The 23,944-nt window shown below is 36.3% G+C and overlaps 1 protein-coding gene across 1 annotated transcript in view; it reads left to right on the forward strand.

The window, feature by feature from the left end:
• CD109 (CD109 molecule) overlaps positions 1-23,944 on the forward strand; it is a 77,520-nt gene that overhangs the window by 37,184 nt on the left and 16,392 nt on the right. The window contains exons 11-27 of the mRNA XM_048936253.1: positions 1,373-1,612; positions 1,968-2,069; positions 2,167-2,229; positions 2,844-3,020; positions 5,121-5,273; positions 6,033-6,107; positions 6,599-6,659; positions 7,222-7,357; positions 8,104-8,221; positions 10,508-10,621; positions 10,825-11,043; positions 13,256-13,400; positions 14,456-14,632; positions 18,285-18,366; positions 20,490-20,718; positions 21,230-21,395; positions 22,502-22,692. Coding sequence (XP_048792210.1) covers positions 1,373-1,612; positions 1,968-2,069; positions 2,167-2,229; positions 2,844-3,020; positions 5,121-5,273; positions 6,033-6,107; positions 6,599-6,659; positions 7,222-7,357; positions 8,104-8,221; positions 10,508-10,621; positions 10,825-11,043; positions 13,256-13,400; positions 14,456-14,632; positions 18,285-18,366; positions 20,490-20,718; positions 21,230-21,395; positions 22,502-22,692 — 2,448 coding nt within the window. The remainder of the gene's footprint in view (positions 1-1,372; positions 1,613-1,967; positions 2,070-2,166; positions 2,230-2,843; positions 3,021-5,120; positions 5,274-6,032; positions 6,108-6,598; positions 6,660-7,221; positions 7,358-8,103; positions 8,222-10,507; positions 10,622-10,824; positions 11,044-13,255; positions 13,401-14,455; positions 14,633-18,284; positions 18,367-20,489; positions 20,719-21,229; positions 21,396-22,501; positions 22,693-23,944) is intronic.

The raw sequence follows: 23,944 nt of genomic DNA on the forward strand, positions 1-23,944 counted from the left end.
GTTTCAGCATTGTTAAGTAAAACTTTTCAATCTCTAGCTAATGTTTTCCAGTAAGTTGACTGTGTTTTAGTAGTTACTGAGTCCCAACTCTCTTAATACTTGTATAAAAAATGGAATGTATGAATGTGAATATAGTATTTATTTTAAATATGCATATCTAAGACTAACCAGCTGTTAGTCTAAGTAAACTCAAGTACAACTCAAACCACATTGCTCTGAAATGAAAGTGTCTCTTTTTTGCATCCTGTCATGTCTTTTTCATACCACCTATACTCCTTTCAGAAGCCTTTCATATTCTTCATGCTCTCCTGGTCTGTGGTCAGTATTTCTGCATTTAAGAGAGATTGTGTATTGCACCCTTGAAAATTATCTTAAAGGAGTAATAGACTTCATAATTTTTGAAGACAGCCAGAGCCTTTGCTATGTAGAAATACCTAAATACTGTATGAATAATATATGGTATAACTAAATATCAATAAGATGGACTGATTATGCAGTTTTGGATCGGTGCAGGTCGTATAATTTTGCTAGCTTTACCATTGGGACTTTGGTTTTCGTCCTTTTCGTTTTCTTTGCCCACAGCTTAGTTTGACTCCAGCTCTGACCTGCTGAAGAGCTGAGAGGGAACTGAGGATTTAGCAATACTGCAGCTGGCAGAGGAGATACCAGTCAGGCTCCAGAGGAGGGGATGAGGGAACAGCAGTAGCTGTTACTGGAGGTGAAGATCTGTGTGTGCTGTACAGAGAGATAAAAGGAAAATAATGGCAGAGGAGAAGAGTGACGCACTTTTGGACTGAAAAAGAAGAGGGAAACATTTGTTCAGTGTTATTAAATGTAGAGGTTGAATTTTTGGAATAGAAAATACAGAGCGAGAATGGTTTTACTGTGGATGAGAATCCATAGAAATAAAGGTTGATATAAGTTATAGTGCTGACTGGTGGATATTGGTGTGAAGAATTTAGAGATTGCATCAAGTTGAGGCTTGTTTTGAGTCTTTTCATTTATTTCTATGAATCCATAAATACATCTCACTAAAAAGGTGATAAAATGAGTATTCAGGCAGCAGGTTAGATATGCTTATTTTGCCTGATAGATAAGCATATGCAGAAGAGGAGCTGTGACTGAGCTGAAAGGTAGATCACCTTTTTCTATTTTACCTGTTCTCTTTAAAAATAAATAAATAAATAAATAAAATAAAAATTCTCTATTGGGTAGAATTGTGAATAGTTTTGTTTTTGACTGACTTGCCTACTTGCAGTACTCTCAAGGGAGTAATTCTGCTGATATGTGAGAAACCTGGCCTTTTTTAAATTATAATGTTGTATGTAGTTTTATCCTGTTTGATGGACATTTTCTTTCTTTTGGTTTTTAGCTAAAGGTGACACGTTCTGACAGCAACCAGCTGACAACTGAAGAGAGGCAAAATCTTGTCACAGTCACGGCACAACAGTCGGACCTGTTTTTTCACCACTCTTCACTTTCTCACTTTGAGAATGAGGCAACAGAGGAGAGAAATAAGACGGTCCATGTCCTGAATTACACAGTCCCAGAAAATGGAATTATTGATATTGAGTTTCCAATCCTATCCAATACAAAAACTTTGAGAGTTCAGGTATTGCTCTGTAATATGTTGATTTGAAAGAATGACACACTGAATTGAGAAGGCTGTAATTAGTGGTATGCTGTTTCTGCCATCTGTAACAGCCTATATACCACTTGCTATTGCATTTTTTCTTATCCATATTAGAGCTGGAAGGAAAGTAGCAGATCCTGTGTAAATGTGATTTAAATAAGTGCATCAAATTAGCGATAGGAAAAAAAAAAAAGAAACAGATACCCAAAGCAAGAAGTTGTCTTCTACTGCAACTAAGGTTACCACGTTCTAAACAGCAACATAGATATTGCTGCTTACAGAGTACACGCTTTTTGCTGTTGTGTTAAGAACTTTGTTTTGCATTGTCTTACAGGCAGAGTTCCTCAACAGTAAGACTGACATAGGCGTTTATGATGTGTTCAGCTCTCCCAGTGAAACTTACCTCCAGGTTAAAACAAAGAGCCAAGAAGTGAAGGTACAGTCTGAGACAAAACTTGCTAAGATAGGAAAAAAAAGTCAAGTTATTCATCATGTTTCCATAATCATCATTATCAATCATATTCTTTTTCTAGGCTGGGAAACCTTTTGAACTAAATATTGAAAGCAACAAGCCAGTAAGAGAGTTCCATTACCTGGTAAGTTGCTATTTCATATATGAACAATCCAAGATGACTTTTATCAACTTGACAGAATCATAGGGCTTGAAAGGGACCTCAAGAAATCGTTAAGTCCAACTCCCCTGCTAGAGCTAATTCCATACAGCAGACTACACAGGAAGGCATTCATATGAGTCATGAGTATCTCTGGAGAAGAATACTCCACAGCCTCTCTGGGCAGCCTGTTCCAGAGCTCTGTCACTGACAGTAAAGAAGTTCTTCCTTGTTTTATTATGCAACTTCCTGTGTTTCACTTTCTGCCTGTTACCCCTTGCTCTATTGCTACAGTTATATTACTGTTATATTTTTATGTACTTGCAGAACATATTGTGCTGTGCACTCGTTTTTATAGTTCAGTGTTACCCAGAGTGATACAGGCAGGAGTTAAAGCCTAGAGAAAAAACCTATTTCTAATATTTAAATATTTATCCCTTTATTAAGTATTATCCCTTTATTTCATGCCCAGTCTTGTAGAATTAATCACGAATTATAGCTCTTTGCCTCTTCTCTTAAAAGCCTTTTATTGAAGGAATGACAGAGCTTAGGATGTATTGAGATGTCAACAGATTGAGTATTTAATTTTTCCCTTTCAGGTGTTATCTAAGGAACAAATTATGACTTCTGGCACAATGGTTGAAAAAACATTCAATTTAACAGCAGAAAATTCCTGGGCTCCTCTGGCATGTATACTTGTATTCTATGTTGATGAACATGGAGCAGTTGTAAATGATGCTCTTACAATCCCTGTTCAGCCTGCTTTGGACAACAAGGTAATTATATTGAACACGAGCCTGAGACCATGTTTTTGTCTGTTGTATGGTAAAGAGTAGTTTAGATCACAAGCTTGTAAATGTAAAACCTTCCTCATTGTGCATCTGATCTGAGGTTTGTGTAAGTCTCTGGAACTTTCTGATAATGCCAGGATAATTAGGATCTGGCTTTAAATGTGGGGTTATTCTATATCTGAACATATTCCCCATAAATACACAGATAACATAATAATTATACTTTTAACAGTATGGCCAAATACTGAGACAAAGATTGCTTGGACAACATAGTAGAAAAATACTCCTAAGTTCTCTAAGTATGCAATTCTAGAAGTTTGCAGAGTTATTCACCCTAGTCAGGTTCTGAAGCCTGTCAGGGTCACTCTGGATCACATCCCTTCCCTCCTGCTTGTCAACTGCTACTCTCAGCTTTGTCTCTTCCACAGAACTCAGTCCTGCTGTCTGTGTCACTGATAAAGATGTTCAACAGTGCTGATACCAAAATGACTTGTGAGGGACACTACTTATTATTGGTCTCCATTTGGACATTGTGTTTGATTGCAAATCTTGGAGTGCGACCATCCAGCCAATTCCTTATTCACCATCCATCTAATCCATTCTGAGAATCTAAACAGAAAACGAATATTATAATTTAGCTAAAACTTGGGAGTTCTAGAGTAGAGACAAGAGGATATTTCTAGTGAGAAAGCATAACAATTTTGTTCATCCTTCTGGAAAAAACGCAAGTTTGGCCACTGATTTCAGTGTAAGATTATAGTATATATTGTGGCAAAGAAGTGAGGCATGATCTTGAAAATACCAGTTCAATTAAATCTAGCTAACAAATGAAAGCCACCATCCTAGTTTGTGTACAGATAGGATGAAAAATTGAGAAGGTAAATTATAAGAATTTAGTATCAACTTCAATGTATTTGCTATGAAGACTACTTTCTCTGTAACCTATAGATATGTCCTAGGACCAGTAGGAGGTCATGTAGGTAACCTATCCACTTCCGGAATGGGAGCTGAGGGCCAGACAGTGTGCTGTAGGGACATCTCAAGTGATTCCAGATGACTTCAGCTGACTGAGTCTGATCTGATAGCTGTACGGGAATTACGCAGCCAAGCTCCATTTAAGGATATTCAGTTGCCCAAACTGAGTGATTAAGGATATTCTGCCTGGACTCCAGAGTTTGTTCCAGAAAGGGAAATTCTGCACCACTGCGGATGACTCAGATAAATTTGAGCATCTTAGATAACAAAAAGTGCCAGTTGTTATATAAGTGAATCCCACCTACTCTCTCTCAGTGTAGTCAGTGGAGCCTACAGAACTTTTTTCTCCACTGCAATTCGGATTTCTGCTCCATGATGAGCAAAACTGCTATCTAGTCACCACAACTTCCTTTTGACGCCTGTCAAGCTTAGACACTAAACAGAAACGCAGACAGCTAAATGTAAGCAACATTAGTATGATGCTGAATTGGGTCTCCAGACTTCATAGAAATGTTATTTTGGTGAGAAAAAAGAGTAGCATTGTTCACTGCATTGTTACCTGATGTTGCGTGGATGGGGCACATCAGAACTACCTTACAGTGGATGACCCTTCTTCATTTCACTACCTGTAGGAAGTGCATACTGGTACTGTATTTATCTATTCACTTCCTTATTCCTTACCTGTGCACCCACTATATAAATCCCTTTTTCTGTGTTGATCTCACTGTGGCATGCTTCATTAAAATCTTTCAAGGATGAAGTTTCTCCGAAAAATGTATTTCCCAAAATACATTACATGCTGTGCTGCACATTGATAGAGAGAGTGAATTTCATTTACTGCCCTTAGCTGTAGAAACCAGTGTATTGTGGTTTAAGAGACTGCTACTTCAAATCCAGGGATTGTTTGAATGTTTGAAGTAACTATACTCAGTCCAAGGATCAGCTGGGAGAGCAAGAGCAAAAGGAAGGCCATAGTATTTTCCCCAAAGTCTAGGGAATGCAGTCTTAATAGAGACTAAGAAAATCTCAGAGTTGCTGACTGACTACAAATATCAATGTATAATTTAAACTTGTGTCTTTTTTTATAATTTACTTTAACTTTTTTTCTAGATTAAAATTTCTTGGAGCAAAGATAAAGTCAAACCGTCTGAGAAAGTGTCCCTTAAGATCAGTACAACAGATCCAGAATCAGTAGTTGGACTTGCAGTTGTTGATAAAAGTACAAAGCTTCTAGGAGACAGTAGTGACATAACTGAAGATTCTGTAAGTATACAGGGAAAAAAATATTTTCTTTATTGTTTGTATGAAATATGTGTATTTACATAGATATTACAGCTTATAAACTGAATGAGTAATGTTCTTTGGGCATAATGTCCTTAGCTGTGCAGATTTTTTTTTACATCAGCAAGTAGCTTATCTACTTTAGCAGAAAAGACTCTAAAGCTTACAAGGTAACAGTCCCAGCACTTCTGATTCCAATTAATACTGTATTGTTTTTCTATTCAATAAACTCTCAGTTAATGCCTGGCTGTTTCTTCTTTCGGAAAAGACAAAAATCACTGAAACTTTTTGATTCATGCTGTTTAATATCAATTATGTAAAATAATACAAAGAATTCTATTTTTTTAAGGGGTGAAATGCTGTAATTAATCATCTTTTTGAAATCTCTTTACTTGCAGAAGCTCTGGTGCACCAGCAGTTTGAAAGAGCTGACAATATGCATTGTTCCTAAAGCACCCAAATGACAAAGTAGCCTAAGTGCCATGGAATAATAGTGGGCTGTAGACTCCTGTTTTAGGTTTATGTAGTCTTAGTCACTCATCTGTTAATTACGAAATTACTGCAATCTAATCCCATTCATCTTGTCATTGATTCTTTTCTCCTTTATGTGAGAGCTAACAGAGCTGCTGCTGCTTGCCCTACAAATGAGCATCTGTTAACAGCGACAGTCCTGGGAAAAAGAAAGTATTTGCATTTACTTTTTGGGTGATATTATGGTGGTTTTCTTTTTCGTTGTCCTAGGTATTTCATGAACTCAATTTATACAATACAGCACAGTATTTCCCCCTTGTCAGAGGTTCCTTTGGTGTCTTTCAGGTATGTTTAAAATAAGAAACTCTGATCTTTGTTTTTTTTTTGGGGGGGGGGGGGGGGTGGGAGGGCATGGCGGGGCTCAACTTTGTGGTTTGTGTATGGCTTACTAAAATAAAAGGTTATTAATGTTCCTTTTAAAGCTTGGGGCTGTAGACAACAGTCTACAGTTTTCATGGTTTATATGGGTTTTGAATTGTAATTTAGCAGCATGTAAATAATCTGGATACAGTGATATATGTTTATATTTTTATAAGTATGGCTTGTGTTATAGTGTCATCCCTTTTAAAATTTTTCTGTCATTATGGCAACATTCAGATTCAAATAACTGTGACATCTATTGGTTCCTGTGTATTACTTGTTTTAGGTCTATAATTACTCTAGAATTATGACTTTATTTTCTTAAAAAGAAAGACAAGAAAAAAAAATAAAATAGATGAGCACTGTTGATGTCCTGAATGTCCTGTATTGAGATAAACTGTATAAATTTTATCCAGAAATGCAGCCTTTGGGTATCAACTGATGCAATTCTTGAGGAGGATAAAGAACATTTTCTTTGTAAGTAATAAAAATAAATGAAGCCAAATCTAATTTACTGAGTGGGGAAGGAGATTTGTGGGTTAGGGCCCCTCTTAAGTCTTCTCACTGTAGTATACATAAAGGCAACTTCCAACCTAGCAAAAGAGAACTGTTTTTAAGGTTCAAAACAAGCAAAACTCCTTTAGGTACTGTTTTGAGAACTTCAGTTTTGCTGATGTCCTGAGTGACCCTACTCTTTAAGGGACTGAGAATCAATGAATGACATTCTTATTTGCAATTTCAGATGCAGTTTCATATCAGTGGTTTGTCACTTAGTTGTATGACACTATATTATATCAGTTCTAGAAGCAGTCTGGAAAGGCTATGTATAACCTTAATGTTCTTCTGAAATTTCATTTACTTAAGAAAATAAATTAGCAATCAAAAACACAAGGGAAAAAGTATTATGCAAAGTACCTGATGTTGTGGAGTAGAATTAACATATGTAACAACACTGTAGATTATACTGCAAACACTGTATTAATTTGATTTTTCTTAAACATAGACATTTGTAGGTAGGACAATAATTTTTGTTTTGTAGATGATGGAATGATACCCATAGAGGACGGCTTTGGTGATGATCTGCCAGTAGCTAGAGATGGACCTCTAGATTTTAGCACTCCGTATGTAAGGACACATTTTCCAGAGACTTGGCTTTGGATTGATACCAAAACTAGGTATGAAATTAAAAGGAAATTGAAACTGATTTACTGTTTTTATTTTTTTGTTTTAGTATTACTCTGCATTGGTACTGAAAAACAGCTTAAAAATATGGTGTTATTTATATTCTGCTACCACCTAGAGGCCACAAGTGAGGTTGGAAGTCCACCAAATGAGGCATTTTACAACTGCACAAAGCAGAGTAATCCCTGACTTTCAGTTTCAAATAGAACAAAATAAAACCCTGGAGACAAAGATTTCTAGGATAGGAAACTGTTTTCCTTTTATGTAAGGAGATCTGACTTGTAGGGAGACTTAGTGTTTTTCTGTTAAGTGCACGAGAAGATTGTGACCCAGAAGCTAAAATCTGTTCTCATCTGCACCTAATTCAAGAAGCATTTCAAACTGTTAAACTAGTAGTGAAATCTGACCTGTGTTGTGAGGCACGAATCTTGTATTCTTTCATAGCTAACAACTTAGGGAAACAGACTTCATTGAAGATTATTTTACAGGATCCGTAGAAGTTGATTATGTGTAATTATCTTAAAGTTATGGAATTCAAAATAATTTAATAATTTGTTTTAATCATTTTGATCCCATCACAAATATTTCTAAATGATTAAGAAGAGGAAAACAGATAACCAAAAGTTTTTCCTGCCAAGAGTTTGAACTTTGTTTTTGATGTATTATTAACACACATCTTTACTTACTCATGTCCATAAATAGATGCTTTTGAAAGTCATCTATGTCCTTTTGCTATCAGATCTGATGCAGATACCACAATGGAAGTCACTGTACCTGATACCATCACATCCTGGGTAGCCAGTGCTTTTGTGCTTTCTAAAAACGGCGGTCTTGGAGTGACAACTGTTCCAGCAGAGGTAGCACATTGCTTGATGTTTCTCCTTTAAATACTGATAACACTGTAGATTATTAATTGGAACCTGCATTTTACTTCTAATAACAGCCTTCTCCTTATATCAGTGAAGAAATTTCATGCGCACTCAAACTGTTAGGAAAATATTACAGTGAAATCTTATGTGGACGTGGAGGTTGGGCACCAGGATGAAGTGGTTTTGCTGCCAGGTTCCTGTCTCCATGGCTCTTTTAAGGAGAATTTAGCAATTTAAACTAAATTCAGCACTTGTCAGTTTAGACCTAAAACTTGAAATTTCCGGAATAGACATGCAGTTGTCCTTGGCTCACTCTGTATTCGTGGAAACAGCTTCTTAGAGAATGCTATTTGGTTTGTTTAGAATAAGAATTACTTTTTGAAGTGTCATTGTAGTTATCTCTTTTCATGCATAATGTAAAAAAATCCTAGAGAAACTACATTCCTAATTGGGACATCTCCACTTTTAAGTGCCAAAGGTTAGAAAGATTGAAAGTCTGTAGTACTAGGTCACAGATTTCCAACTGGATGCATGCACTAATTAGAATTTAACTTGGAGACAACTCTTTACCCACTGAAATTTTCATCCCTTCAAATTTTTGTGGAGGAGTATCTTTCAGGATGTAAGCCCAGATACAGACTCAGATTTGTAGTTGGCTGATATACCAGATACAAACCATATGCTTTGAACATCCTGGTCAAAACACCACAAAATTTGGAAACAGATCTATATTTTGTGGCTGAGAGTCCTCTGAGACTATAATCACAATTCTTGTTTCTTCCACTTAGCTTGGCAGAGAAGGGACGGAAAGAGGAATTGTTTTCTGATTCAAACTATATGAAAATATATACTTGGTCCCTCACTCTCAAATATGAGAAAGCTACAAGTAAAACAGATGTTGTGCTTATTCCTTAACTATAATCACCAACATACACTGCTCAGTGCTTCACCCTCATTGGGATGTTTAGATTGTGCTTGGAGTTCCATATGGCTGAAACATGTTAATCAGTACCATACAAAGAGACAAACAAAAGAAATGCACAAAAACTGTGATGGAGAAATAAATAAGTGATATCTGTATGTTTAGTGTCATTTACTGCTTTGCATCTTGTTTTTACATGTCTTTTAGTACACAAAGTATTGATAATTTCACCTGGTGTTTTATTTTAAGATACTGAAATATTTCTGATTGTTAAAATTTAGTATTGCAAGAGGTTAAGAGGAAAAAAAAAATCAAAGGAAATAGGCATCTAGTGAAAACATTGAGTAAGAGCTAACAAAAAATTATTCATTAAAACTTTTCTAATGATAAAAGACTTTTTTTTAATCACTGGAAGCTTTAGCAAACAAAATATTTTTTGGATATTTGTTGGCTAGAAAGAAATCTGAGTATTTTCTGGATCTGAAACTCAAAATACTTAGAAGAATTTTTTAATGAAAACTGAATTAAAGCCATTTTTAGTTGACATTTCTCTAATAGTAGATATCATGCTTCAGTCATTCTTAATGTGCAGATGTTCATAAATGGTGAAATCCCATTGAGCTTGATGTGAGCTTACCATTGCCTTCCTAGAGCCAAGACTTGGTCCAAAGTCTCTGTTAACAGATAAAATAATCAGTTTCTGACAGATTCCTGCAAGTTGTTTCTGTTTTAATTAAGAAAAGATGTACTATTAGAAGTATAACCAAAGACTTAGGCCAAGATTAACCACACAAAGTAACATATCATACTTATGTGCTGGTGAATTACAGAATTAGGGAAAGTTAGTTATTTTGGATTCCAACACATGTCTGTACTGACATGGGTATAGGTCAGTGGACAGATTCAGAGTCCTCCTTTACTTGTGTGTTCAAAATAGTTCATAATAGCTTTAATGGTATCTTTGGACAGACTGCAGCTTTCCAATTTGCAGGATGATAGTTTCTTGATCTCAGTTCATCTTCTCCTGTCAGAATTTGCCATGTCGAAGCTGCCAGGAGTCCAGCAGCTTTCATCTTAGTGGCATTATGGCATTACAGAGTTCCAACAAAGGTGCTTGTATGCAGAAGGGATTCTTGGCTTCTGATTCAGCCCTGTAGTAATACTTTTTGTTAGTTGTAGAGTAATGTAGTTGAGTGTAATTGAGTTGAGTGTCCTAGAGTGTGATTGTGAGTAATGATACTCTCATAAGAATTTAAAAGTGAGAGTCTAATCAGAAGACATGCTGTGTAGTTATTTTCTCACTAGTATCTGATTGTAGGGATTCACTGTTTTGTGCTGACCTTGTTTTGCAGCTAGAAGCTTTTCAACCTTTCTTTGTTTTCCTGAACCTTCCATACTCTGTCATCAGAGGAGAGCAGTTCATTTTGGAAGTGAATATCTTTAATTATTTGAAAGAAGAAGCTGAGGTAAAGTAACAGTCTCTCTGTTCTCTGTACTTGAATTTTAGCATACACTGAACGGAGTGCATTACTGATGAAAATCATAACTTTCTCTTGTGAGATCTTCAGTGAGTGTATAGTAAGGCTATATCTCTGTATAAAGCTTAAAAAGGCAGCTTAAATTTTCTTCAAAATTTACACATTATTGCAAATGTTACTGTATTTTACAGGTTAATGTGATCCTGGATATGAATGATGCTTTTGAAATTATTCTAACATCCAATGAAATAAATGCTACAGGAAATCAACAGTCTATATTTGTACCAAGTGAAGATGGAAAAACTGTTCAATTTCCAATCAAACCAAAACAGCTGGGAGAGATTCCCATCAAAGTGACAGCAATATCATCTGCTGCTTCTGACGCTATCATCCAAAAAGTTTTAGTAAAGGTAAACAGTCTGCAGCTTGGCTTGTTCTACAAATAAATTGCTTTGTAAAATAGACAATGGACTGTTACAAAGAGGCAAACCAGTATACTTGTCTGCTTCTCATTTTCTCAGATTGGTTTCTGGTCAGATGGCTTGAAGTTGAAAGCACTTTTAAATCAAATTCTTTAGATCTCCTTCCAGAATTGAAAATATAGATCTGTTCTATAGCTGATCATGTGTCAAATGCTTCTGAAGGCAAGGCAAAACCTATTTTCACATCAATGAATTAATGGTGCTACAGTTAGCTTAACAATCTAGGATGGTAAAGTGGACCATGTAACTCTATTATGGATAAGTGCAATGAATTTCTTAGTGCACCTAGCTTAGTTCAAAGCCTACTTTTATGAACATTTCTCTACTGTGTTAGTGATGAAAGTTTAGCCCCCAGACTTTCTTGATGAACTAGCGTCTTTTGGATGAGATTTGCCTAACTTTTGGCATCTAACAGTTTGAATCATGTTGAGCTCCATTTCAGTGAAAGGTGATAAGCACTTTTACATCTCATCCTAAAATAGCTACTTAAGATCCTAGAATCAGGAAATAGTTGAATTTAAAAGGGACTTCTGGATATTGTGTAGTCCAATTTTCCTGGTCAGAGGAGGATCAATTGAGCAATCAACTGAGCAATGAGCAGAGGCTCAGGACTCTGCCCAGTTAGGTTTGGAATGTATCCAAGGATGGAGACTTCTCAGCCTGTCTAGGCAATTTGCCCTCACCTGGACCCAGAAGGATCATCTCCCTCAACCTGCTGGCCAGGCTTTACATGATGTATCATGATACAGGATAAAGTTGGATGCCCTTGCTGCAAAGTCCCTTTTCCGGCTTATGCTCAAGTTGGTGTCCAGCAGCTCTCTCCGGTTCTTTTCTGAAAGGCTGCTTTCCAGCTGGGCAGACCTTAGCATGTCGAAGTGCATGGGGTTGTTCCTCTGCAGGTACAGGACTTGTCATTTCCTTGTGCTGATCTTCATAGAATGATAGAACCTGCTCCAGTGCTTCACTACCCTGAGTGAAGAATTTCTTCCTAATATCTAACTTAAATTTCACCTCTTTTAGTTTAAAGCCATTCTTCCTTTTCCTATCACTATTGGACCATGTAAAAAATGGGTCCCTAGCCTGCTTGTAAGCTCCCTTCATCTATGCCTTTGTTTTCAGATTTCATAGATTTTTCTTTCTGCTAATTTCTTATCTATTGTTTAGGATTTCCGTACTGATAGCACATTTCTCGAGGATGACAGGTTAACTGAATTATGCTCTAAAGGTGCTGATTTACCTCTCTTATGAGACAGGATCATAAATTTGCACTACTTCAGAGTACAATAAACATATGAAATAAGTGATGTGAATTCCAGCACAGCTGTTTGTAGAACCCGAATGTTGAAAGTTGAGGATCTTCTAGATTTTGTTATTTGCATCTGCATTTTTGTATCCATACTTACCCACAACTGACTCAGCCTTGTCCATCGTGAGGAGCAAGCTCTGGCCAGCTGGATTCTGCTGATTCCCTTTTCGTTTTAAGGGCCCATTTTTGGAACCACCAGAAAGCTTTTCTTTTATAGCACAGCCCTTTTGTTGGACATCTCAAAATAACTGTCCTGCAAGTTAATTCTGGAAGGAGCCACTTATTGCCCTTCCAATTGAAGCTCAGTTGTGCTGAAGAGAATAAAATCCTGTTGGACTAAATCTAGGCAGAGAAAAGCAATCCATTCGTTTTCTCTACTTTGAAGACATTTTTTCTCTCCAAGAGACTTGCATGCATGAATGAACGGAACCTTTGAACCTACAGTGATTAACTTAACTGGTGTAAGTCTTCTTTGTATGACAGGCTGGAGGATTGCAAATAGCATGAAAGAGAGCGCTTCTGGCCTTGGCATATTCTTGATCATGGAGCTCTGTGCTTGTCATTGAGCTCACTAGAATCAAAGATGCTTTCAATGACTTTGTGTGTATTTTTATAATTAACACATGGTTGCTAGAAGAAATTAGTGGAAGCAGGTCTTTATTATAAAAACATTTATGTGTCAGTTCAGATGGGCCAATTTTTCAGGTTCTTGATGTGTTAAGAAGCAGCACAAATCTCACAGAGTTTTAGATGCATCAGCACAGTAAGCATGTAGTTCCAGTTCTAAAAGCAGCAACCTATTGGAAATTATAACAATCCTGTTTATTTTGGTAGGCTGAAGGATTGGAACAAACATATTCTCAGACACTCCTTTTGGATTTAACTGGGGGTAAACAACAAGCAGTGAGAAAAACTTTGGATTTCACTTTTCCTTCTGATGTTGTAAGTGGTAGTGAAAGAGTGCAGGTCACTGCTATAGGTAAGAATTATTTTGTTCTGATTCCATCTCTGTTACTGGTCAGTTGTTTTTTGTTGTTTTAAGTATAGTTTGCTGTCTGCTGGACTTTTTCTGAACTCAGTATTTAAGATGTAGCATGAAGATACAGTATGCCACTGCCACTGCTTTTGGAAGTTGAGAGTACCTGTATTCCACATAGATGTGAAAGGATTGGTCTCCATTAGCAATTTGACATCTGTGATATCCTGTTGCAAGTGGTCACCACATTTAACATAATTCAGTTGCTGGTTTCTTCTGTACTGCATAGATGCGAGTAGTAAGTGGAAGCAGTAGACTGTCAAGTAGAGCAGGGATGTTGGTATAATATCCTGAACTATCATAACAGGGTTTGCCAGAACTTCTGTACTAAAAGGCCTTTCTAAGATCTTGCCCTGTATAGCTGTTGCTTCATAGGTTTTTAGGAAACTATTGATTTAATTTAATCCCTATGTTAATGGCATGAATCATTAGTTAATAATAATTTCTCATCCATTGAACTGATCATAAGATGACTGTATATAGATGGTGTACATTATTTATTTATTTTATTTACAATATTGTGGTATTAAGTATCCTTTTTCAGAGTTAAAGAGGCTGTCAGGACTTTACAGGAAAGTCCTGCAAAGTTTGTTAATATTCTGTTTAAATTCTGCTTGCTTGAAGAATAAAGCCTAAAACTTGACTCATAGTTTGTCCTAGACTTTGATAACTGCGTGTGAGAGGAGAAATACAGGAAATTTGAAATATGAACAGTTGCTGAAACATTCTCCTGGAAGGAATATCTTTTGGCTTTTTCATATGGTGTCTCTTTTAATTATCGTATAGTTGGGAAGGTCAGTAAAGTTCTATGAGGAGATTAGTCAGTGAGCAAAAAGCTAATAATAAGACTGTGTGTGGTTAATGCAGTTTTCTGCCTGGCTACTGGTGTTGAGCACAAGTATTCCCAATGTATTAAATTTTTTCATAGTTTAGCTGATACCATCCTTCATGTGTTAGACATGTGTTTATTTGTATTAAGTTTTAATTTTATCTTCCAGGTGATTTACTTGGACCTTCGATCAATGGTTTGTCATCATTGATTAAGATGCCTTATGGCTGTGGTGAACAGAATATGATCAATTTTGCTCCAAATGTTTATATTTTGCAATACCTTACTAAAACGAGACAGCTGAGAGAGGATATTCAATCAAAAGCATTATCATTTATGAGAAAAGGTCTGTATGCTTAAAGGACATTTTATGTTTTCAAGAACTCTTCCTAGCTAGAGTACCTGTGACTTTGTACTTAACATTTGAAAGACTACTTTGCTGGTGTCATGCAACCTGGAAATAAACTCATTTTTCTCTTTCTTCTGGGATAACACAATTGAGGAGCAGACAATTCTGTTTACAAGGAAAATTTTCTCCAAAATATAACTGTTTCTATGTAGCTATTTTTCAGAGGTAAACTGCATTTTAGAAGATGATTTTTGTGCTTTTTTGTTGTTGTTATTGATACTTGCTAGCTCTTTTTTGTTTAAACTGTGTATGAACAAACACTGCTGTATGTGAGGTACAGTGGGTCAAAATTAGCAATGCTCATTAGGCAAAATTAGACACATTCTCATCCTGCCATGTCCTTGCAGAACTCTAGGAATTATGTTCTTGTGATTGATGTTTGCCCACCCAAGTTTTAGACTTGATCAGAAATGAACTCTGTGCTGGACATCGGAAAGTGGAATATTTTAAAGGAAAATGGTTGTATATTTTGATTTGAAAATACTCCAGAGCATCACGAAGTGTGGAGAACATAGTTGTATTGTGCTTCCTTGTGCCTACTGGGTCAGACAGTATCCATAATGTATTACTTATCCTTAGTTTGAACTGTAACTTTCATAAAATCAGTTTTCAAGAGGATTATAATAAAGGTGAATTTAAACCTAATTTATTTCACATATCAAAATACACTAAATATCTAAAACAGTGACCACATAATCTAAAGTAAATATAATTAATTTTAAAACTAAATGTTAGTGGGAGGAAGGAACCATGGCTAGCAGTGGCTTCTTTCCTTTTATCAGATTTTGTTTACCTAGAACAAAGGCAAAACAAAAGAAAAGTTGAATTTAAAATAAATTTCTTCAGTTCTCGAAATGACAGATCTCATCTTGAAATCACTTCTTCAGAAATGAGAAGTCCTTTTTGTCCTGAAAGCTTAGGAGCTAGACCCAGGCAAGCACTGAGCTGGAGCTGTATTTTCAAGCTGTTCGAAACATGAGACCTTTAAGTCTTTCACATATTACTGAACTCCTTTCCATCCTGATGTACTCTTCTTTTAGCTTGGCTTAGCTAACCTACATCTTCTGGGTTTCAGCCAGTCCTCTGGAAGTACTAGCATACATCTTTGTAATAGGATCCTTCTTTTCCTTGCCTTTCCAGTTGTATGTGTTGACATTTAAAGTATTGTTTTTCACATTTGATTGAGTGTCCGTTGGAATGAATGCAGTGGTTCACAGCCCTCAGATCTATTGTTTTTACATTTCTACAGGCTTTTTTGTGTTAGATATGCTCATGTTTGAAGATTTTTTTTGCGTGACTGCATGGAGCTTGACCTTAAGAGGAAAGCAAAAAGACTATGGGAAATAGAGGAACCTCCATCTGGTTCTGCTCGTCTTTCCAATCTTTCCCAATCCTAGTAAATTCAGAGATGATTTTTTTTTTTTTTTTTTTTCTTGTGTTATGCCTGTTCAGCAATCTTTGTTAAGTAAGCTGTTGGTCTTAGTTCATCATTTTACACAGCCATTGGGGTAGTGGGCTGTAATCCTTATTACTGCATATTGCTGTTCGGTGAAGAAGCAGAAGACCTCAGCTTTGGGCCTTGCAGTCAGGTGTTTTTGAAGAGAAAGTGATCTGTTTGTATATGTACGTATAATTATGCCCCTCATGGCATATTGTTTTGAGGCTAAAACTTTGGCAGAAAGTTTTGCCACTTAATTGCTTTCTTTCTCTCACTCAAGATTGCTTGACTTTTCAAGATCATTAACTGAGTTGACAGATCCATCAGTATGGGAAGGCATCACAAATTTTAATTATTTAGTTCACCACTGTTGTTCTACTAAATACATTTAGAAAACCTGTTTAAGTGGAAGTTGTAATTTCAAACAGTTTTAAGGAGACAATAAAGAAACTTGATACTACTATACTGGTAAAACGTAGCAGTTCAGATTCATAGAATCACCAAGGTTGAAAAAGACTTTCAGGATCAACCACTCCAACCATTTCCCTGTCACCAATATTTCCCACTAAACCATGTTGCTCAGTGCAACATCTAAATGTTTCTTGAACAGCTGCAGGGATGGTTACTCCACAACCTCCTTGGGCAGCCTATTCCAGCACCTAACTACTCTTTTGGAGAAAGATTTTTTCTTAATGTCCAACCTGAATCTTCTCTGGCACAATGTAAGGGCATTCCCTCTTGTCCTATTATTAGTTACATGGGAGAAGAGGCCAACCCATACCTTGCCACAACATCCGTTCAGGTAGTTGTAGAGAGTGATAAAGTCTCCCCTGAGTCTGTCCAGACTGAGCAATCTCAATTTCCTCAACTGCTCCTCATAAGGCTTGTGCTCCAGATCCCTCACCACCTTCATTGCCCTTCTGTGAACACGCTCCAGGGCCTCAGTGTCTAGGATGAGTCTTATGGGTCCTATTTATTAAGATACCTAGTATTTGCTTGTCAGTTCTTTCTGTATAACTTAATGATGTAAATAAATAAAATCTTCCTTAGGCTTTTCCTTCTGTCTGACTGGGTCAGTATTCTGTGTATGAATGTCAGATGTTAAACTAATGAATGTTTTTTCTTAATTATAATAACCAAAATAAAACAGCCAAGAAATAAACAAGGAGGGAAGAGAAGAAAATACATATTGAGAAATGCTATTATTAAATACTATTGTTGTTCTGAATGCACAAATACTAAGCAAAATGTACAGGAAGGAAGGTTTTACAGATCAGAAGCTACATTGAGTAGAATATTTGTGGAGCTCTTTATTAATAATATTAACGAACGTTGGATCTGCACTAAAGTCAGCTCCTGAAAAAGGACATTGTGCCTGGTCACGAGCAGGTAGTTGGCTTTTGTGACCCTTTTACTTATAGGTGTTCAGCAATCAAGATAAAATACACTTGTTCTGGATATTGAGAAATCTTTGATGCTGCTTAACCAGGTCCCCCTTGTGAAGTTCTTTTAGTTACTGATGAAACATTTTGTTCATTTTCAGAACAGCCTCTTCCAGTATGCTTTCTGATAGCTAGTCCTTTGGTTTGCCCAAAATAAGATGATGAAAGTAACTGCTTTTCAGCAGCATTTGTAACTTGTAGCTGCTCTCATGCCTTTCCGGTTGGAAAATTCTTATTTTCTGCTTGTTCTTTTGTCTACTGGAAAGATAAAATGTTTCTTTAGTTACGTGACTTCACTATTTCAGCTCTTGGAGGAGCTGAGCTATAGATGCAGTCTGCACTTGCTGCTGTGCTTCTGGAGCCACTGAGTTACGAGGCTGTGCCTCTACCCTGCACTGTCCCATCTGGGTGGTGGATAAGTGGGAATCATAGAACATCCTGTTTGGGAAGAAACATAGAAGGGTCAATGAGTTCAGTGGGAATGGGAGCCCTCTAGGTCTATTTTTGTAGATAGATTTTGTTACCTGCTTTCTTATAGTTTGCTACATGGTTTTGTGTATTTTTATAGATTTGAGAGATATTTTATTCAGGTTCTACTCTTCACATCCTTAGAAAGTGCCTCGCTTCATGTCAGTAGGAAGTTTTTTTTTGTGGGAAGAACCCACAAAAAGAGGAATGTGTTCAATACCTATCTGCTCTTTCACTCCAGGATATCAAAGAGAGCTGCTTTTCCAGAGGGATGATGGCTCTTTTAGTGCCTTTGGAAATGAAGATCCCTCTGGGAGCACGTGGTAAGTAGTTCTGCCAGATTCACTTTGGAATTTGACTGTTTTAGATACTTCCAAAGACTAGATTTTTTTGTGAAGCTGCTAAAATTTTCCAGCTGTATTAGCCTTCTGCCTGGTTTTCATTAGGCGTTTAGGCCAACTCTAAGGTCGTTCTTCTGGATAGCTTGCTGTCAAGGCCAATATTAGGACAGGTCTTTTTAATTTTACAAAAGATGAACAATGAATTATTTTACCCATGGGAATAGCTGAATGAAATGCCTTGAGATGTTCTGTTAGAGAGGATAGCTTACCAGCATGGAGGAAACTTAAAACTCCTTTGGAAAAAAGAAAAGCTAGTTAAGACTATTCAGTTTGGTTTCTTGTCACAACAACAAAGGTGAAACATTATTAACTGTATAAAAGCAGAATGTCAAATAAGCATTTGTTTAAATCACTATTGCAATCTCTGCAAACCAGAACTCTTGAGCAGTGGAAACACGTTCCAGTTTTACTCTTGGGTGCATCATATTTATGCATATATTGAGAAAGTGCCCTGGTATATTTCTGGCCCTGGAAGTATAAACCACGCTGCAGCTTAAATATCAGCATAGTCTTTGGTAGCCTTCTGACCCTGACACTCTCTTGACTCCTTCCAGGTTATCCCCGCATGTTGTCTGGGAAGAACCCTGATTTAGAAAGTAGTTCACTGGTGTAGGTACTAGCTGATTGGTGGTAGATGTCTTCAGACCAGGTTGGATGGGGCCCTGGGCAGCTGGATCTAGTATTAAATGCTGAGGTTGGTGGCCCTGCGGATAGCAGAGGGCTTAATGATCCTTGAGGTCCCTTCCAGCCCAAGCCATTCTATGATTCTATGAAGCAAATTCTAGGCACATTTGACCTACCAATATAGATGTGTTGAATATGTCCAACTGCTCTAAGGTTTTTGAGTAATAGAACAGCCTGTTTTCTGCCTGCTTAAAAACCAGTATTTAAGTGCCATAGATGCATTTTTAGTTCTCTAGTAATTTATCAGGAATTGAAACCGCTTAAAGCATTATATATTAAATGTGACTCCACAGAGAGTAGGCAGCTTTGTCTGAAAGTTTCTCAAAGGAAGAATAACATTAATTACGTTGCTTATAATTGTGGTTGAAACAATTTAGGCTTAGTGTTCACTTAGTAGTGCTTAATGTTGCCTCAAATAGATTTTCACTTTTCTCCAGTCGGGATACTGAGGACTCTATGAGGAATTCTCTGTGAGGTGATTAGAGCTACTGATGGTAATCAATCAATCAATCAATAAATAATAATAAAAAAATTGTCCCACTTGTCTTCTACACCTTGTTTTTGAGACTGTAAATTCAGTGTAGAATTCCACCTTAAGAAACATAGTAAACATAATTGTGGAAGCTAGAAAGATAAACAGATACAAGTTCCAGCACTTTGTTTAGCTAATCTACATTTGATTAGTTTATATGTGTGTTTGTGCTTCAGTGTGTTACCAGCTTCAAATAAAACTGTTCCAATTACTCTTTCACTTACTTGCTCCATTCACCAGTTTCAGTGGGATTTGTGTTAGATGCAGTATTGATGGAGTGGAAAATGAAGATAATTTATCAGCAACCCTGCTAAATATATAATCCAGTAGCAGGTTACATAAATGCACATTTAGCAAAGAAAGGAGTCAAAGTAGAACTTCAGATTATTAATGAATAAAACAAGTGCTGTTTCGATGATGCTGTTAGAGGGATAATTGTGATAACTACTATCACACTTACAGTTTGCAGTAATGCAGTTATGATTTTGCCACTTTAGCTTAGCAACAGAAGGCAAGAGAGCAATATTTGAATAAAGTTAAACAAATACTGGCAGAGACTTGGATAAATAAAGACAAACAAAGACTTGGAGCATATATAGTCTGTGCTTATTTTTGAAATGTAACAGCTGCAAAAGGAATTATCTTTAGGAACAAGGAAATAGCTTCATTTTTTTGTGGATTAAGCTTAGTCTCCTTTCTTGTCTGGATAAAGTACATATTTTCCTCTGTGCTTGGAAGCTGCGTGTTGAGTATTTTATGCATCATCATATTCTTACATTATGTTTAACAGAAGTTAATTTTGTCATATTTCATTAACGTTTTCCTCCAGGTTATCAGCTTTTGTATTAAGATGTTTTTTTCAAGCTCGTCCATTCATAGATATAGACAAAGATGTACTCATGGATACAGCTAAATGGATTGTTGGACATCAGAAATCAAATGGAGAATTTCAGGAACCTGGCAAAGTTTTACACAGTGACCTTCAAGGAGGCACCAATAATCCAATCACCCTCACAGCATATGTCATGTCTTCTCTCCTTGGGTTCCAAGATAAAGAGGTATTGGAGTTCATAAATAGAATTTACAGATTCTGGAATACTTCATAAATTCTCATACTACCTGGCAAACACCTGGTAGTTTAAAGAAATAGAAGAACATCCTGAATAGAGACAAAATGTAACCTTATTTGGTAAAATTTCCTTGTATTTTGGCTTACTAATTAAGACAGTATGTGTTGTGAGGCCATCCATTTTTGCATACCTTTAAAAAATCTAAAGGCAATTGCATTTAGCAAGAATATTGTCATGCCTTCAGTCCAGGAACGTAAAAAGGAATTTATGGGGATAACTATCCATAGAAGCATTCAGTCATTCAATCAATTTTCTTGAGATTACTAGCATTCATGAAAGACAGTGCAAGGTTAAAAGCTTTGCCTCTGAGGTTTGTGCCTGTTATTCTGAGATTTTCAGTACTTGTTGGTTGTTGTTTAAAGATAGTAGTTTCTACTTCTTTACAAGCTTTTTTTTACATTATAATAATATATATTCAGTGTATGATCTTCATTTTCAGCATGCTTATGTCATTAAGAGAGCTACAAACTTTCTGGAAGATAAATTAAAAGAAGGCATTTCGGATAATTATACATTAGCAGTTGTGACATATGCTTTGTCGTGGGCGAAAAGTACAAAAGCAAAGGAAGCCTTGAGTATGCTGAATGAGAGAGCAGAACAACAAGGTATTGCACAACAGTCTTCTATGGTTGTACATATGGATTTTTTTCAGTTTTACATATATATGTATATATATACACACACACATATATATGCATATAGAATTAGAGAAAAAGATAATCCTTCAAAATTAAAATATATTCACATCTTGCTAGATAAAATAGCTTAGGAACTTCAAATAAAGCTTTAATTCATAGCAAAGCTAAGACTTTCTGTTTTAATTTCTGTGTTCTTGATGGGAAAACCATGATGCTGTCAAAGAGCATGACTTGTTAGTTCTCTCATGTTGTGTGAACTTGTAAGGTTTGTCTAATTAGACAATTGAAGTTAATTATTTCAGAGTGGTTCTGATTGATCAGTACGATTCCAGGAGCAGGGTTGGAGGATGGTTAGTTGAAATAAGTATTGGAATGAAGAGATGAATGACATCCTGTGAGCTGATAAAAAAGTGTATTGCATTTTCTGTAGTGACCAATAATCTCATCATATTTAGCCTCTTCCATGTTCAATATGACTAAATTTTGTTTGCTATTTTGGATGAAGAGCAGACTATATCATAGTAATCAAAGAGATCAAAGTTTTTTGGTTGTTTTTTGTTGTTGAAAATAATAACTATCCTCTTGAAAAAACTGAAGGATTTCATTAGACTGGAAACAGAGCCTCTTGAGTGTCCTCCTTTCGTGTTTTCTGAGTTAGGCTTTTCAGAAGGGAGAATTTGCACTTTCTTCAAGAACGAACCTGTTGGGCAGCTGTAATGCCTGAAGTTCTTTCTCTAGTGAGCATCCCAGCAATGAGATGGCTTTTCTACAAGGGCTCATTGACCTAAGCACTTCATATTGACAATAGAAGGGTCATATGAAGTTATGTATAAAGTTAATTGAATTTAATTGGAGTTGACTATCTGGACTCCAGCTTTATCTATAACTACATTCAAAAAGTGCTGAGGACGTACCTAAGATATTTACTGGGCGCACACCTAAACATTCACTTAATTTTAAAGAACATTGCTAGATCCCTTACGTAAGCATAAATTAAGTCTTAAATAAGACTTTTCTAGAAGTCCAAAGAATTTCAGTCTGTGGATCTGAGATTACTTTGGTTTATTTTTCAGGAGAATTTCGTTTCTGGATAACACCTGCTTCTGAAATTTCTGATTCCTGGCAGCCACGGTCCATTGATATTGAACTTGCAGCATATGCTCTGCTCTCACACTTTCATCAGGACAGGCTGGAGGAAGGGATACCTATTATGAAATGGCTAAGTCAGCAAAGAAATCATCTTGGAGGATTTTCATCTACACAGGTAATATCTCAAGAGGCTTTGTTGTACTTTCAGAATGAGAAATATCTTCCAAAAAAAAGCCCAAACATTTGTTTTTAAATAGTGATTGCTGAGTTTTATTTTGCTGTATCAGCCTTGGTTGGGTGCATGTTTGCATTCTTTGCAGGATTGGCATCTTAAACATACACTACCAGTGTAATTAATGTTTAATAAAAACAAAAGTAGGGAGTCCCTTAATTATTTAAAACACAAAAACCAAAAGATGCTAAGAAGATGCCCATGGAAAAGTACTTAATCAGATTTTCCAAGCAAGTATGATAAATATCTGTGCTTATGTGGCTTCCAAGGAGAGAAACATCTTTCTATTCTTTCCATATGTGGGCTCCTAAATTCCTGAAAGGCTGTTAGCTAAGATAAGAAAAGGTTTTGGAGGAACAACCTATCTTAGTGCCTCTGTTGGCAACGGAAATTTGATGGACCGTGAAATTTGGAAGATTTCATTATCTCCAGGAGGTTTCCACGTTATTGAAGCCACATCTTGTAAGCTGTGCTAACATCCAGAAAACTTAAATATTACTCTGGATTGTGTTACTTTAAATTTTCTTTTAAATTAAGTACAAATGCTGGTCACAATAAAATGTCACATATCTCTGTACTGCTCAGTACCATTCTATACAGACTATTTTTCCTTATTTTCATATGTTGCTATTAATATGCAAGAAAATAGTCCTGATAAGTAAAATGTAATTCTTGGGAACCGGCCTGGTTCTAGTACTTTCCTAACATGTTAACTGATGCTTGTTATTTGAAGAGACTAACTGAAATATAAATTGTTGAAAAAGCTTTTCTCCTTGCTCTTAGAGACAATTTTTACTTGAAAGTTTGAAATTGAAGTAGTGTATAATTTAATGCTGAGGGAGAAATTAAAAGATGAGTTTAATCCTTTTGTTTTTCTGTAATCTGAAGTATTTTCATTTCAAAATTACCCCACATATCTCTGTGGATGCCTTTTATTAATTTATGGAAATTATCTCCCACTTTTTTTAATATCTAGGATCATTTTAAAACAAACACTTGGAGAGTTTTCTTGCATAAGCTTATCACATTAGACACTTAATATAAGGGCTGCTCCAAAAGTAATGTCTCCTATTTTATTATGTTGGTCCATGACGTCAGAGGTAGATGTTGATGGTACGGCAGAAAAGGCTTTAAGGCCTTTTATATAGATTAGATATGTAAGTCTGATAGGTTGCTGTGATTTCATTCACTCCAA

This window comes from Lagopus muta, chromosome 2, assembly GCF_023343835.1.
Source record: "Lagopus muta isolate bLagMut1 chromosome 2, bLagMut1 primary, whole genome shotgun sequence".
Classification (NCBI taxonomy): Eukaryota; Metazoa; Chordata; class Aves; order Galliformes; family Phasianidae; genus Lagopus; species Lagopus muta.